At 35.5% G+C, this 15485-nt stretch overlaps 1 protein-coding gene across 3 annotated transcripts in view; it reads left to right on the plus strand.

Annotated features, from left to right (window-relative positions):
• The window catches only part of LOC112463311 (synaptotagmin-5), a 25048-nt gene extending 10412 nt beyond the window's left edge, over positions 1–14636 (plus strand). Inside the window, exons 3-11 of one of the 3 annotated variants that reach the window (XM_025029645.1) lie at positions 2673–2929; positions 10435–10489; positions 10993–11221; positions 11420–11653; positions 12126–12224; positions 12374–12647; positions 12786–13019; positions 13369–13536; positions 13651–14636. In XM_025029645.1, the coding sequence (XP_024885413.1) occupies positions 2673–2929; positions 10435–10489; positions 10993–11221; positions 11420–11653; positions 12126–12224; positions 12374–12647; positions 12786–13019; positions 13369–13536; positions 13651–13824 (1724 nt within the window). In that variant the 3' untranslated portion in view covers positions 13825–14636. The remainder of the gene's footprint in view (positions 1–2672; positions 2930–10434; positions 10490–10992; positions 11222–11419; positions 11654–12125; positions 12225–12373; positions 12648–12785; positions 13020–13368; positions 13537–13650) is intronic. The other 2 variants (XM_025029643.1, XM_025029644.1) reach the window with 2 other exon arrangements.
• Positions 14637–15485: the final 849 nt, after the last annotated feature.

The raw sequence follows: 15485 nt of genomic DNA on the forward strand, positions 1-15485 counted from the left end.
CTCTCTCTCTCTCTCTCTCTCTCTCTCTCTCTCTCTCTCTCTTTCTCTACAACCTTCGGTGGCGGAACCGGCCGCCCACCACCCTCCAGCCACCAGCTACGCTCAGCGGCGAATCGTCGTTTTCTGGTGGTGCACGACGAGCCCTGGCACTGGTCGGGCGCGTATAAAGTCAGTCGGGCTAGCCCAGTATCGCGGCACAGTGATACCCGGTGACACACATCCATGTCAGGTCGTGATAGACGCACCGAGAACGGGATCGAAAGTCGACGAAAAGTATCCCGTATTTTCATAGAGTGCTCGAATGAAATTAATCTTGTGACTGTGGGTGATAATCGTACTGATCGCGACGCTCATTAAACAGTTAGTATACCGTGAGCCTAATGAGAGAGTACCTATATAAAGAATACAATTAATCATTATTGCGTGTCGTGAAACCGAGGCTGTCCGCTTGTTGCTATACTACTTGGGCGACCGACGACGAATCGGGTCAGCGTGGCGTCTAAGTAGTTGTAATCCGTAACTGTTCAGACATTCATCTCGTCCTTAATGGAGAAAGATAAAATAAGCAGTTGTGACGTAAAATTAATTGAATCGGGTCACGGATAGAGTAATGAGCTGCGGTCGTACACGACCGCTGAATCGTAATGAAATCAGACGTCCCTCTATTCAGCTTTATACGCGATTAACGTGGAAAGTGGCGATTCTCGAGAGCGAAAAACGAAGCGGAGTTTTATTGAGCAAGATAAATTTGTAGAAAGTAGGGCAAAATGCGGATAGCTGCAAGAAAAGGATTATAATCCTTGAGAGACTTAAGTCCAAGCCAGATAACGCGGTAATATAATTTTGAGGAACCTTAGTAGAGAGATACGTCAATCAGAATAAATATCGATTTTAATTGACGTTTAGATCAGCACCTCTACTCTTTTTTCGTGGTGTTTATTGAAAATCGATCTAGAATGTTCTTTTTTGATTAAACGCTTTATAGCGCAATGAGACTCTCGTGACACTTATGTAAATCTAACAATCGTCCTGACATTCTACTAATCTAAAAAATTAAGATAGCACAAGAAAGTTTTAATATAATGTTCATGATTCTTCAAAACGTGTGATGGTCAAAGATAAAAAAGAAAAAACAAATTCTGGATAAACTAGATAATTTGAATAATTTGATTACATGTTGACAGTTTAGAAATGACGACGGTGATTTTTACATAGAAAAATTTGACGTGCCACTCTTGAACTAAATTCTACGATATGTAATGCGAATTATGTAAAATTAATTATTCGAAATTTAAAACATACTGTGTTCAATAAATATTGTGCTACAGAATTATCATTATTATACTAATATATCGTTCCAGCAATCTATTGATCTTTACTCAATATCAAAGCAGTAATTGTTTCTTATATTATAATTTATGTAAATTTAGTGGCATACCTTTATCATTTAAATTTTTAAAAATTTATCACTTAAATGTATAATTGTAATCTACTTTAAATAATCTAATATTTTTCTTAAACTTAACATATTATAAAAAAAGCATGAACCTGTATTTTTATAACAATGTAAATTTTTTCATCGCTCTGATTTTGGAAATCAGAGAAAAATCCGAATTTTTAATCGTACAATAAACGCGTATAATCTCGATTGGTGATGAGAGTGCGCTATCGGGGCTATATCCGAATCGGTTTAGGTAAAGTGACGAGCTGTAATTAATCGGCCACAAACGTACGGCAATATCGTAACGCGACTGATTGATTTAACGAAAGCGAATTACGTCCTAGGCAAATGCATCTTTACTTCAAATGATACGTAATTAATATCACGAACTTTATTGACGTTGGATATGCAGTCATATCTAATGCAACAATAACAAATTACGCAATATTGAAAATACTATCCGTCGAAATGAGATTATTTAAGTTAATAATTGATAGAATCAAACATCACAAATTCTGGTAACAGGTATCGGATCAGATATTTAATTATTTTCTACTTTCAATGGCTTATTTTTATTTTTGATCAATTTAGTCTATTTCGTATACTTTCCTTCAGTATATACATATGTACATATATATATACAGTACGCTTGTAATATTTATGCTATTATAATAAAAGCTTCTCATTAATAGCATTAACTAAAAGCTTTTATACTATTAACTGATGTGAAAATTTATTTCTGTTAATAGTCAAGCGAGTAAATAAATATTGATTTTTATCGCAGGACACAGAGATTCGCGCGCGACTTTCTGTGAAATTGTTATTCCACGTCGAGACGAATTCGAAACTCCAATCGCTCGAGGAAACGCGCCACTTTCCAAATACTCCGTATGCGAATGTAAACTTTAACGTTTGCTCGAGAATCGCGCCAGGTACTCCAGAATTGATTGTTAAAGCAGTAGATTCGCGTCGGACGTCCAAGTGTTTAACGCGCGCGAGCGGCGTTAAACTTTTGACGGCAAAAGTTTCACGATTACAGGCACAAAAGCGGTAAAGGGTTACGCTAAATCATCTGAGTCACCGGCATCCTTTTGCTAATTATCTCGGATGAGTCTCTGTTATTAAAGTCGCACGCATTGCCGAGGAAACAGTAGACTCAATTGTCACGAGAGCGGAGGCTCGTCTCGCGACTTTCCAACTCGGACAGTTGTTTTGCACGCGTTCGTCAAAGTGCCGGACAAATTGTCAGAGGTTCTGGGCGATGTCCTGGAGTTATGCGGAGGCGGAGGCGGTGGCGGTGGCGGTGCGGCAACCGGAGACAAGAACATGTCGAACAACCCGTCGGGTGGAAGCGCGGCTACTAGGATCGGCGCAGTGACAGGAGTAGCGATAATCAAGGGTAGATGGGCCCAAAGAGGCACGAGATCGCCTCTCTCTTCCGTCGCTAATACCGATAGTGCCGACAGTACAACTTCGACCAGTTCGGAGGTACAACTATATATATATTTCACAATTGTATACATAAAATGTTAAACAGTTGCAGCTAATGACTTGGTACTTGTAATAGAAGATTTTGTATATTTTATATTTTGTATTTTTCATCAATTTTTTTCCCGGGGTAGATATATTTTTTTTCTATTTCGTACGAAATACATTTTCACATATTTATGTATGTGTGGTCCTTGCTCTAAATAAAATCTTGACCAATTTCAAATATTCAGAGACATCCAAAAGATTTTCGAAAGCATCTAAAAAATTTAGCTATTGTCTTTGAAGATTTTGCCGAGGATAGAAATCTGAAAGAAAAATACCTCGGATTATTCGCAAAAACTTTAGACGTACGCGCGATAGTGCTATGTACTTTCAACACCTCGGAAATCTGGATGCACTTGTTGCGTCCGTTCTAGCGTGGGCTTCTCTCTTTGTTATACGCGTGTGACTTCCCTCACCGCATTCTCTGCTTGCGTGTCGCGACCATTTTACGTTGCACGTGCAACTAATCTCGAACGACGGATTTAATTATAATTATTTTTTATCTTCCAAGCAATGCTATTTCTGTGGTATGCAATTTTATGATAATTCTCTTGCAAAAACATGTAATTTTTGCGATATTTAAAGAATTTTTTGGAATTTATAAAAAATTGCGAAATAAAGTCCTCAAGTAAAATAAAAGTTACGTAAGTTTATATTGATGTTCATGTAATGGAATCACTATAAGTAAATTGAGTTTTGGAGCTCATCATAGAAAGAGTTGACTGTTATATCCACCGATTCAGCGTCGGCGTCGTCCTAGAAACGCTCACTTGTTAATAGAATAAAGTATAGAGGATTTGAATCGATAGCCGATTGCGCCATCACAATTAATTGAATGGAAATTAAGTTTATCGCGCATAGACGTCGCCTATCGTTACCTATTGTTATCCGCTAAATAATAAATATCAATTGTGTATCTTTTAAATTTGTTAAAAACAAATCAGAACATAAAAACTTAAAAGTATTCTATTCTACGTATTACTAACACATGCAAATATGTTTAAATCAGAGATGTTATGTAATAAAGATATTATTGTCTAAATAATATAAATTACTGATTATTTAATAATTTGATATCGAGTATACAACTTTAAATATAGTCGTATATAAAAATAATTATGATTCAATTTCTCAACAAATGCTGTACAATATAATATAATGTAATATAATAAAGGACTTTTATCTCAGGGGCGTATAATTCGTTATATAGATGAACGTATATAGTCGAAACTCAAATTTATTCGTTACTGCATCTTATCAAATCTTTATTATCATCTTTTTTCGATTATCGATTATTGTCGTCCTGCGTAGCAAACTTTTACAGAGCATGTACATACAACTCTGACGTAAAAGTTAATTAAAATTCAACAAATACAGCTAATTTTACAGCGCAAAACGACGTCTGCCACGTTCCGGATCAATGCCTTTCAGTTGACAAGGAACGAGGAGTGGTTAATTGATATTGGAACAGCTATGACAGCTACACACGATCATTCGTGATCGAGATATCGTCACAGATTGACATGCGTCCAATTTCTAAAACTCTTGACAAATCACGTCAAACTTGCGATATTATAATATACATATGTTGCAAATCTGACAATAAAATATTCGACTAAATCTATACATTATTCTAAATTGTAATTGCTTTGAAAATCTTATAGAATGTGGATCAATAGTAAAAATTTTATTGAAAGACTCTATTGTATTATTATTTTAAAATAGTAATATTTTTCTCCCAGTAGGTATTTAAGAATATTTTAATTTTTTTTTAATTATTAATTATTCGTTTATTTCTGACTTACATTTACCTAAATTTTTCTACTTGCAAATAATATATTTTATTACAGTTGAGTTTTATTTCAATATAATACAAATGCATTATTATCGGAAAGTCGAAGAACTTAATAATTATATCCTAAATCTAAGAACATTGTTTTTCCATAAACTATACTTTAATTACTATGAACTGTATCTCGTTGCTTGCTTCATGTAAAAGATTAAATTTTTGTGTAAAAAAGTTGTAATTCCATCTTTGTTATCAAGTCTCGGATAACTTCATTTCGTAGTCTCGCGCGTTCCGAGAAATTTCACAATAATCAAGCGTGAACTTGATGCGAAATAAAAGAAGCTATTTGTAATTGCGGATCGTAACTCAGCGCATCTCCATCCCAATAGAAACGCTGCTTCCGACGCACCTAAGTACAGAGAATACGTTCTCCGACATAATCATATAATATTTTTAGCGCATTATAGCGCTATTCTCTCCAAGTATGAAATACATGTGTGGTATTTTTAAAATGTGCTGGAAGACAGCGTGTGTGCATACGTGTACCTATAATTTACCACCGAAGGCACTAATATAAACTCTGCACGGCCACAATGCTACTTACTCCAAAGTACTATTTTCTTCATAGAAGAATTATAAAAAATTTCACATGCAGGTTTATATACTTTTGTTTATGTTTATGTTACTGCGCATTAAAATCATCCCTTGTAATAAAATAGCTAATTTTGCTTTGCATGAAATATACTTATTACTGTAGACAGAAAATAAACATGACGCTTTTAATATCTCTTTGTTGCATAAAATATTGCACTTATACATAATTCTTATAAGAATTCTTCGTTTCTTTATGATCATGAAAAAAAAAAAAAAAAAAAAAAAAAATCTTAAAAATACAAATTCAGTTTTTAGACTACAGCGACATAATGTAATAGACAAATGTAATAGAACGCGAAAAGTAACTTTTCGTTTTTATATCTAATGCGATTATAAGAACTTGATAAAATTTGGATGTTAAAAACAATTCTAATTTTATGTACAACCAATATAATTTTAAATGAAACTGACTGCAAGCAAAATCTATTACCAAAATATTATGTTTTGAAAAGGCGTCTTTTTATATGTGCAATGCTTTAGTTTGCATTATATTCTGAAATATTCAACAGTAGATAACTTTAATTATTCACAACTAATTTTGATTTTATAATATAATAATATAATAATATAATAATATAATAATATAATAATATAATATATTTATATAATAAAAAGTCCATAGATTTAAATTTAATGTTTCCACGTTTTATATCGCTTGTTGTGTCGCTTCTATTCTAACGCCTAGGTTTAACGGTGACTATACTAAATTCTGCCACCGATATTTATTATGCATGATCGATGACGGTACATTTTCTAAGTGAACATATTTTACCTGCCGCACTCCGTGCGAGCTCGTCGTACGTCCTCGAATATTCTGCGTTCGCGGCTTTTATGGGACGTCATTCCAGACGTGAAATGTTTTATCTACTACAAGGAACTTCGTTCCAGTACGCTACGTACCGGTCATCGCTGTGTCGGACAAAATTTGCATGATAAAGCAAGTTAATTTTTCTGCCGCTGGGTAAAATTAAAGTGGACGCTACGTCGTAATAAAATAAGTTTCGCAGAGAGAAAAAAAGAAAAAAATTCTTGTATCACGTGCATATATGAATTTTTAATGTCGTTAATAATTCGTAGTTTTGCGCTTTTCCGCATGCGCACGCCGTGTTATCGAGACAGCTTTGATTCACACGAAAAGATCTATCACTATGATTATTACTATATAATTTTAATTAAGTCGTTTGCATTTTTGTTTTTTAATCCTGATCGCTTTGATATTTAATCGAGATCTATAATGCATGTAGTTTTTGTATTTTATTGCTTAATTAAATGTTCAACATAAAAAATTGTAACAATTTTATTGCCTCTGAAGAAAGGAAACAAATGCACATTTAAGCTGAATTTTAGAGTAGGTACGCGATATTATGTGACATACGTAAAATATATTATCCAGGATTTCCTGTAGTTTACTTAAATACAAGAAATAATAAAAATATAATCATTTTAAACAAAAAGGAAAATTAACATTTCAAATCGTGATAAACAGCTGTTAGTCTCTGTATTGATAGTATCGATTTCGTATATACCTTTGTTTATCATTTATAGGCCTCTAGTTAGAAGTATAAAGATTGTGTCTAATTTGTCAGACATCAAATAACGTCCGATACACGAGCAATGGTATTGCTCTGCTAAATTTTATACAGAAGGTTTCGTCAGTTAGCACGCTTACACATCACAAACACTTAAATACTTATGTTAATTGTTGGTATATATTTTTGTGAACATAAATCTCAATCGATGATATAATATCGCAGATAGGAAAACGATGGCAATTTTGATGTTTCGACTCGATGGGCGGAACCGTGTATTCCGTTCCGTGCTCTGCTTCAAGTATCGACCCGTCAAAGGCAGCTTCTAGCGACCTCACCCCGTAACTGCCACCTACCCTCTTATCACGATGCTGAAACACGAAGTTGGTATCTTTGAGTCTCTCTCTCCCTCCCTCTCTCTCTCTCTCTCTCTCTCTCCCCCTCTCTTCCCTACCCTCCTTGGCTTCATAATTCAAAGGTTCGTCCTTATCAAGGGCTTATGGAGAATGCTTCGAAACATCAAAGGAACCATTCGATTATTTCCGCCATCTGAATACTTACTATCCTTAAAAGACCATCTCGAATAAAAATCGCATTTCTTTAAGAAGACTAAATTCTATTCACGTGGTTGTTGTATCGTTTAGAAACGTTTTCTTTCTGTTATTGTTATTTCAACATCAAACATTGATTTCTATATAAAATAAAATAAAATGAAACTTTGCCCGAAAGGCCGATATAAGTTATAACAAACAGATTTAGAACAAAACTAAGCGAGTCCTTGTTTCGTGTATAAATATACAATATAATTAGGGACAATAATACAATATTCATGTGTATCTTATTGAATGTGCAATGTGAGTGACACATTGCAGTTAATTATTAAATATATATCCATATGTTCATAAACTAATTGTAAGATGTATATATGCATATAGAAAATTTTTATATTGACCTTTACGTTTCATGGTTGTATCACAATTTTTCACTCTAGATTTTCTCAGAAGTATAAGTCACGGTTAAAATTAGCAAACACATTTATAACTTATTCTGCGTTTATTTTCAACATTTTTGACAGAAAATATTTAAAATGTTAGATATTCATGTATATAGGTTACAGTTTTTAAGAATTTCTCAACTTAAATAAAACGTTTTTTATTCAAAATGTACATTGATAATTGAGTTATAGAAGCAACTCTGCCCAATATATTTTATTCATTTAATCACGTCCGTTGCTAGAAAACTAAAAAGCTTAACTTTGTCATATGAGTCCATGAGTGAAACAGTCACCGCGCCGAACAAATATTATTACAACAATAAGTTGAAACTCCTGAAACAAGCGATCTTTAATTAAAACGCTAACTCCGCCGACAAGTAAAGCAACAGAATACGAATCACCTATTCACCAAGTTACGATTAAATCGTTAAAATGCATGCTGCATTTGCTTTCACGGAGAAAAGTTGCACGCACACACGTGTGCGCACGCACGCAAGTGATACCTGCAGTAGAGGAAAATATCGACATAATTCTCTGCAGCAGTAAAGCCAGAAACGGCAGAAATAAAGAATGACTAAAACAAAGGGTAATTAATGTCTCGTATCCCTGGCAATGCCGGAGAATACATTGATACGCGCAATACGCGCATACACGTCGATATACGAAACCGTTGGTATATTATAGTGCAAATTAATTAATGTGCAATTTACTGGGAAATTTTGAATACGAGTATCAGTAATATTCTTTATGTTATGGAATCATCAGTGACGTAAAATTTGCTCTGTGTGTCAGAGTTTACATTATTTACACTATTATATTTATGAGAATCTGATTGTAAATATAAGTTGCAATCACTTAAAAGAGAATTATTGAAAAGATAGTATATTCTCTACTCGGCGAGAGCTGCTTTTCCGCAATTACGTTCCATGTAATACAAATTTGACAAATATGCAATTAGATAATTTTATTTTACAAAATAAAAATATTGTGAGAAAACACTTAAACTTTCTATTTCTCATTTAACCGTATATCATTTCTCTCACATTTTTCTTTTTCTATATATAAATTTTTATGTTCTCAATAAATATTATCATCTCATACATTGCCTATGACACGTGTCATTCATAATAAACATCATAATGATACATTAATATATAGAAAAATAAATATCAAGTTTATTTCCGCAACGATATGATTATTTTATGATATAAACAGGTATGGAGTAAAGATATTTCGCGCAAATAAATTCCAGCAGAATTTCTCATCCGAGAAAAATATTAGAAATTTCTTGTCGAGAAATTCTCCAATGCAAAATTGGAGCGAGAGTCACGCGTCACGCACAGCTGTACGCGCGCTGCTGTATACATTCAATTAAATTTTTAAATTAAGTTTTTTTTTTACGAAGGGAAATCCGCACGGATACTCCCTCCCCCAGGGCGGGGAGGGCGGTTATGTGGGACTCCAACCCACTAAAAATCCCCCGGTTGTCCCTCTCGGCACGTTTTACACTGTTAAAGGTTAGAGGATGAAATTTAAACCAATACCATGAGTTAGATTTATTTTGTTATTTTTAACTATCATGTGCGTCAAAATTTATTAGTTTGAAACAAAATAGGATTATTTTAACTCTATTAGTCAAATTAACATTGTTTTAGTTAAATTAACTACATATTGAGTAGGAGCAGTGGCGACCTATGGAATAGTTAAAAATTACTCAAAATTGAGTTTAATTTAACCCTATGAATTTAACAAGGGAAACGCACTAATTCGTCTGTCACCCCCCCTCCGTGCCATGCCCAGTTTTCCGGGCATCTCTAACTTGTGGCAGATGAGGGGGACAACGTCCCCATCCTCCACCCCTCTTTCCGGGATTGTTTAGCGCACGGGAGCACGGCAGTCCCCGACCGCACACCCGCCCCCGGGACGAGAGGGGGGAAGGAGTGTGTCACTGTGCCAGACTAGAGTCAAGCTCAACAGGGTCGCTTCTTTCCCCGCTAATTTTTCCAAGCCTGTTCCCTTGGCAGTGGTTTCGCTAAACGACAGGTTCCCTCCCCCCTCTTAGAGCTCTTAGAGCCCAACTCGCGATTCCGAAACCGGGCGACAGCCGCGGTGCTCCCACCTTTAAGGCCCCGGACACACACTTTTTCGTAACAGTAACAGTAGGATTTCGACCAATCGCGTTGCTCGATTCGAAAACGTACGGCCGTACGTTCCCGAATTGAGTAACACGATTGGTTGAAATCCTACTGTTACTGTTACGAAAAAGTGTGTGTGACCAGCTTAAGAGGTGGGGAGCGGGCCTCGAACCACGAGGGTCGTAAGGCCCGCGGCAACCACGGTGCCCCCGGCGCGGCGGATTGATAATTAAAAATCTATCCGGCGAATATTTAACAAGTATGAAGCACGTTCGGATTGAATAAACCCGACGAGCTTCCTATCGAGTTACTGTTGGTATATTAAAGAGAATTCTAATTGTCCTAATTTTCTATTTCAGGAATTTAACGTTGCGAAGGAGCAACACGCGGTACAACCTTCGGTAACCGAATCGGGTAATTATGAGTGCTTTTAATGGAATTCTTAACGCAAATATTAATATTAATCGGAGTTATGCGTAATTTAAGTGACTCTTTTTCCACATCCCTTCAATACGATTCCTAGAAAATTATATGCAATATATTGCTTATGAGAAATATACGATAGTTAAAATCTTTAAAGAAGAGACAATCAAGTGGTTGAAGCTCAATTGATTTTAATCAATGCCTGTGAAGATGGTTTATAGATATTTCTGTCTGCACCAACGCAAAAACAAGCATTTAAGGTTTTTAATTCCCGACGATTTTTAATGCAGTATACAGTATTTCGCGTTTTGTTTCTATATATATCGATGTGCGCTCGATGCATCGTTTATTTTCACGGACGGAACTCGATTACCCCGAAGAAATTTGTAAACCATCGTCGTGCATAATTGAAATGCTCTCGAAAGCTATCTTCTAGTTATTACGATGATAATTTTTCATCCCGCTTAATTTTATGTAATACGTTTTCCCTGAAGGCTTACCCCATCAGAGTCGCAGTTATCCAGGCGGGGGCGGAAGTGGCAGTCGAACGTTGGCTAGAAATTCATCCGTTAGCTCGCAGAGCTCGGTGGAAGGTGCATCTTGTTCTTCGAATCATCGAGGATCATCGCCTCAAATTAGAGCATTCGGTCCGGACGGGCGACATCATGCGCGACATGATCCTCTACACGCCGCTTCTTCGTATCCACCTAGCAGAAGCTCGAGGTCAGTATATATAGTAAAATACAATACATTTTATTACTATTTAATGTAAATGTGAATATCTGAAAATAAATATAATAGCTCTTTTTCTCTTTAAGTTTCGGTGAATGGTATTTATTAACTTTGCGTAAAGTTATAAACACAATAAAAATGTATTGCTGCGTAACATACGTGGACGTATAGTTTGAAAATATCCCACAGATCTCCTTCACCAGCTCGTGCGGCGTCCTTGGATGCACGTTGTGCAAGTCCTGCCAGTTACACGGGCAGCTTGCATAGTGGACATGCGTCGCCCTCACAAACCTCTTTGTCGTCCGTAGCAACGGGTGTAAGTTCCACTTGCGGGTGTTCGCCGATGAATGCCGTTCAAAGTACTTCCAGACAGACCAGTCGTTGCTTATCGCCCCTCCTCATCCCACCACGTGCTTCCATAAGGTAAATAACAGAATTCTCATAAACGTGATGAATATATATTCTTCATGAAAAATCTTCATGAAAATGTGAAGAACGTCATTTCTGTGTAGAATGACATAATAAAATTCAGGTAAACGCGCGCGCTTGACGAAAATGTCAAAGGAGAGATTATTTCTATAAACGTATTAATAATAATATTATTATTATTATAGAACAAATTATATAACATATTTCATCAATATGTTAATATGTTAATTAATTCTTTTCTCTATAAATTAATCTCTAAATAAATATTCTGATATAATATTAACTTTCAGAATTTCTGTCTGTAATATTATGAGTGAGGCATTAATTATTAGAGAGAGAGGTCGTACGCGGATTTGTCTTGGATAATTATTAAAATTTTATCGAATTCTCTTATCAATATATAGAGTATATTTTGAACATAAATTTGAAAATGTGATAAAATGCTTATTTCTCTGCGATCCATTAGCAGCGACAGTGGTCCCATACCACCTGCTTCTCCACTTGGTTCTTTACAACCGGATCTTTATCAAAGACGTGACGGTCCTGTCTTTCTCAGCGCTCGCAGGTACATAATATAAAACTTGGCTTATAAAACTTTCCTGATGATCTTAAACTGCTTTCTCTCGCTATATATGCAAAAAGTACTTGATTATCGCTAAAGATATTACATATAAAGATACGTCTGAATCAATCGCGATATTTGCGTAATCGCAGGACAGGAAAACATTTGGGCAGGCTTCATCTGCGCTTAAGATATGACTTTGATAAATCGGATTTGGATGTGCACTTGATCGAGGCACACGATCTCGCAGGCAGCGATCAGGGCGGTTTCAACGATCCCTACGTCAAGTTGACTCTCAGTCCGGAAGTGGACAGCAGGAAAAGACAAACGCAGATCCACCGGAACGATCCGAATCCGTTTTTCGATCAGCATTTCAAATTTCCCGTCAGCTACGAAGAGCTGCAGGAGAAAACTCTAGTTTTACAGGCAATTACATATCGTAGAAAATCGTATCGAATGATTCGTAGGATAGAATATAGTAGTAGTAGTAGTAGTAGTAGTAAAACACATTCCTAATTTAATCAAAATCGTTGCAATAATAACGTAACGTTATGATGCAATTAGGTATTCGATTATGATCGTTTCTCGAGGAACGATGTGGTGGGTTCGGTAAGAGTGGCCATGGACAGCCTCGAATTGGTCTCTTCCACTTCCTCGGTAGAAGTTTGGGGTGAAATAGCGAGGGAACGCAAACCGCCGGAAGAGATTCAAGAGGTTTTGATTTCATTGTCTTACTTACCGAGTGCCGAAAGGCTCACGGTTCTTATGATGAAAGCTAGAAATCTGTTTCCCCAACAGGTAGGATATGCATATATAATATATACGCATGTAATAAGCCGATTATTTATATTGATTTGTATCGATATCGATATAAATACAAATAAATGGTTTATTTTTCCTTCAATTGCGCGTCGCCTTTTGTTTTAAAAATGAGAGTGGCCTTCGGTTTACTTGTTTTTCCCTAGTAGGAATATTTCTATCCTCTTTATTAGTAGATAAGACATATATATTTCTTAAAGTGTACGTACTTTCTAATTTCCTCTGCATTTATTATCTTTTACAAAAAAAAGTTTGTTTTGTTTATATCGCTAATTATTTAATAATTAACTTAAACAGTAAACTTCTGAATAATATATATGTAATGCAGGATAAGGAGACATTGGATCCGTTCGCGAAAGTTAGTCTTCTCTGTGGAGAAAGAAGAGTAAAAAAGAAGAAGAAAACGGCAGTTAGGAGGGCAACGACAAATCCCGTTTGGAACGAGGCGATGTCGTTTAATATACCTGCTTCATCACTCGCATCATCGGCTATAGAGGTATATACAACAGTATATCGGTATATTTTAAAAGAATTGCACAAATAGCAGATGACAATATGTAGATTAAAAATAAAAAGAAAATAATTAATTAATAAATTACGTCTGTGTAAGATATGCGTGCTGGACTCGAGCAGCGAGTTGATCGGCGGAAATGCCATCATCGGATCCTGCATCATTGGACCAGCCACAGGTGCGGACAGCGGTAACAGTCAAGGACGAGAACACTGGCTTCAAATGACGCAGTCACCGAGGAAGCAAATCGCTGAATGGCACACGCTACACTAGTTCGATCGTCGTTACGATCTAGCCGTTTGATCGCCCGAATAATTCGCGTCCTTGATCAAAGGAAATACAATCTATCGTCGTGTAACGAATAGTCGTAACGAATAGTCGAATGACCATATACATACATACGAAACGTATAGCGATATTATATGTAAAATGGCAAAAAATAACATGTATTTCTCCATCGTCTTAACAAAAAAAGACAAAAAAAAAAAAAAGAACAAAAAATCCAATGACCCGCTAAGAAATCGTTCTTCTGCACTTTTATAGATATATATTAATGATCGTTAAAGATCCATATAACATTTCGTTGCATCGAATGTCGATGCGCGAAGAGAAAAAAGTAAGAAAGAAAAGTAATGATGAATATTCTTCGTCGTATATCCATGCACTAACAGGCACTACGCACTTGTATTTTCGTTCATTGCACAACACTTTGCGCTACAGGCATGATCCAACTGTGCATTTCTTAATTTTGGATACCTGAACAATTTAGAGATGTAGTTTTAAATTAACATTGATGCATTAATACAAATTCTCCAAAGTTACAATGAAGGAAACGTAATCCAAGCTGTGAAGCAAAAGCAGAGACAGATCTCATGTTTCGCTTAACAGATCAATAATTAAACGTACAAACTAATATTTTAAGATAAGTCACAACTCGAGAAGACAATTATCAAGTCCGAGTTGATGAAATCCGTTGTCTTGACTAAGAAGCTACTTTCTCTCAGGTTTATCTCGTATTTCTCTTATAATTATGCTTCTTCTTCCTCCTCCTCCTCCACCTCCTCCTCTTCGAGAAAAAAGAAAAATACATACATCGGGAGTCTATTATAAGTCTGTCATTGTGTGACAAATGTGGCCTAGAAAAGTAATTAAAGTATGCCGTGTCTATAGCTTGCAAGCTAATCGAAAAGGCCTAATATCTCCGCGAATGAACATGCTAATCGCAACAGCGCGGCAGCGTATTGACTGTGTCGTTATCGCTGTGTATTTTGTCGAATGTGTAATTCATATGCTAAATAAATTGAAACATAATGTGTGTGTAAAGGAAGCAAGTACGAGACGTCTTTCGTTCAGTATCAAACGTAATTAAAACAATGGGCAATAAAATATTGATTTGTAATCAGCATTGATCTTTTTCTCGTCAACGATGTCTCTACAAGCATATGTATGTACTTACTTTTTTACTGAGCAAAAATGAAAAATTTAAGTCTGATTTTTACATGAGTCGAGTATTACGCAAACGCAATATCGTATCCGACTAAAAACTCACCATATCATACTGATAATTTATGCCTTCGTTATCGAATCCATTTCTTCTGATTTTAAATGTCGAAAAATAATAAATGTACGTTAATTGTCATCGTTATGTTTAAGTGTCAGCAATTTGTCAAATTGCGTTGTAATAACCCATTGTTGGAAAGAAAGAAGTAAATGTTAATGAGCGTTAAGTATATCTAAAATAAATATTATAATCAATAAGACTAAATACATATAAAATACATGTAAAACACACACACACATATATATTATATACATACATATATGTGTGTGTGTGTGTGTGCGTGTGTGTGATGTGTGTATGTGAGAAATATATATAGTAGAATTAGAAATATCTTATGCAGCTGCAATTGTAAAGATAGACATTAGTAATAGAG

This window comes from Temnothorax curvispinosus, unplaced genomic scaffold (assembly GCF_003070985.1).
Source record: "Temnothorax curvispinosus isolate PA1 unplaced genomic scaffold, ASM307098v1 QBEX01013138.1, whole genome shotgun sequence".
Lineage (NCBI taxonomy): Eukaryota > Metazoa > Arthropoda > Insecta > Hymenoptera > Formicidae > Temnothorax > Temnothorax curvispinosus.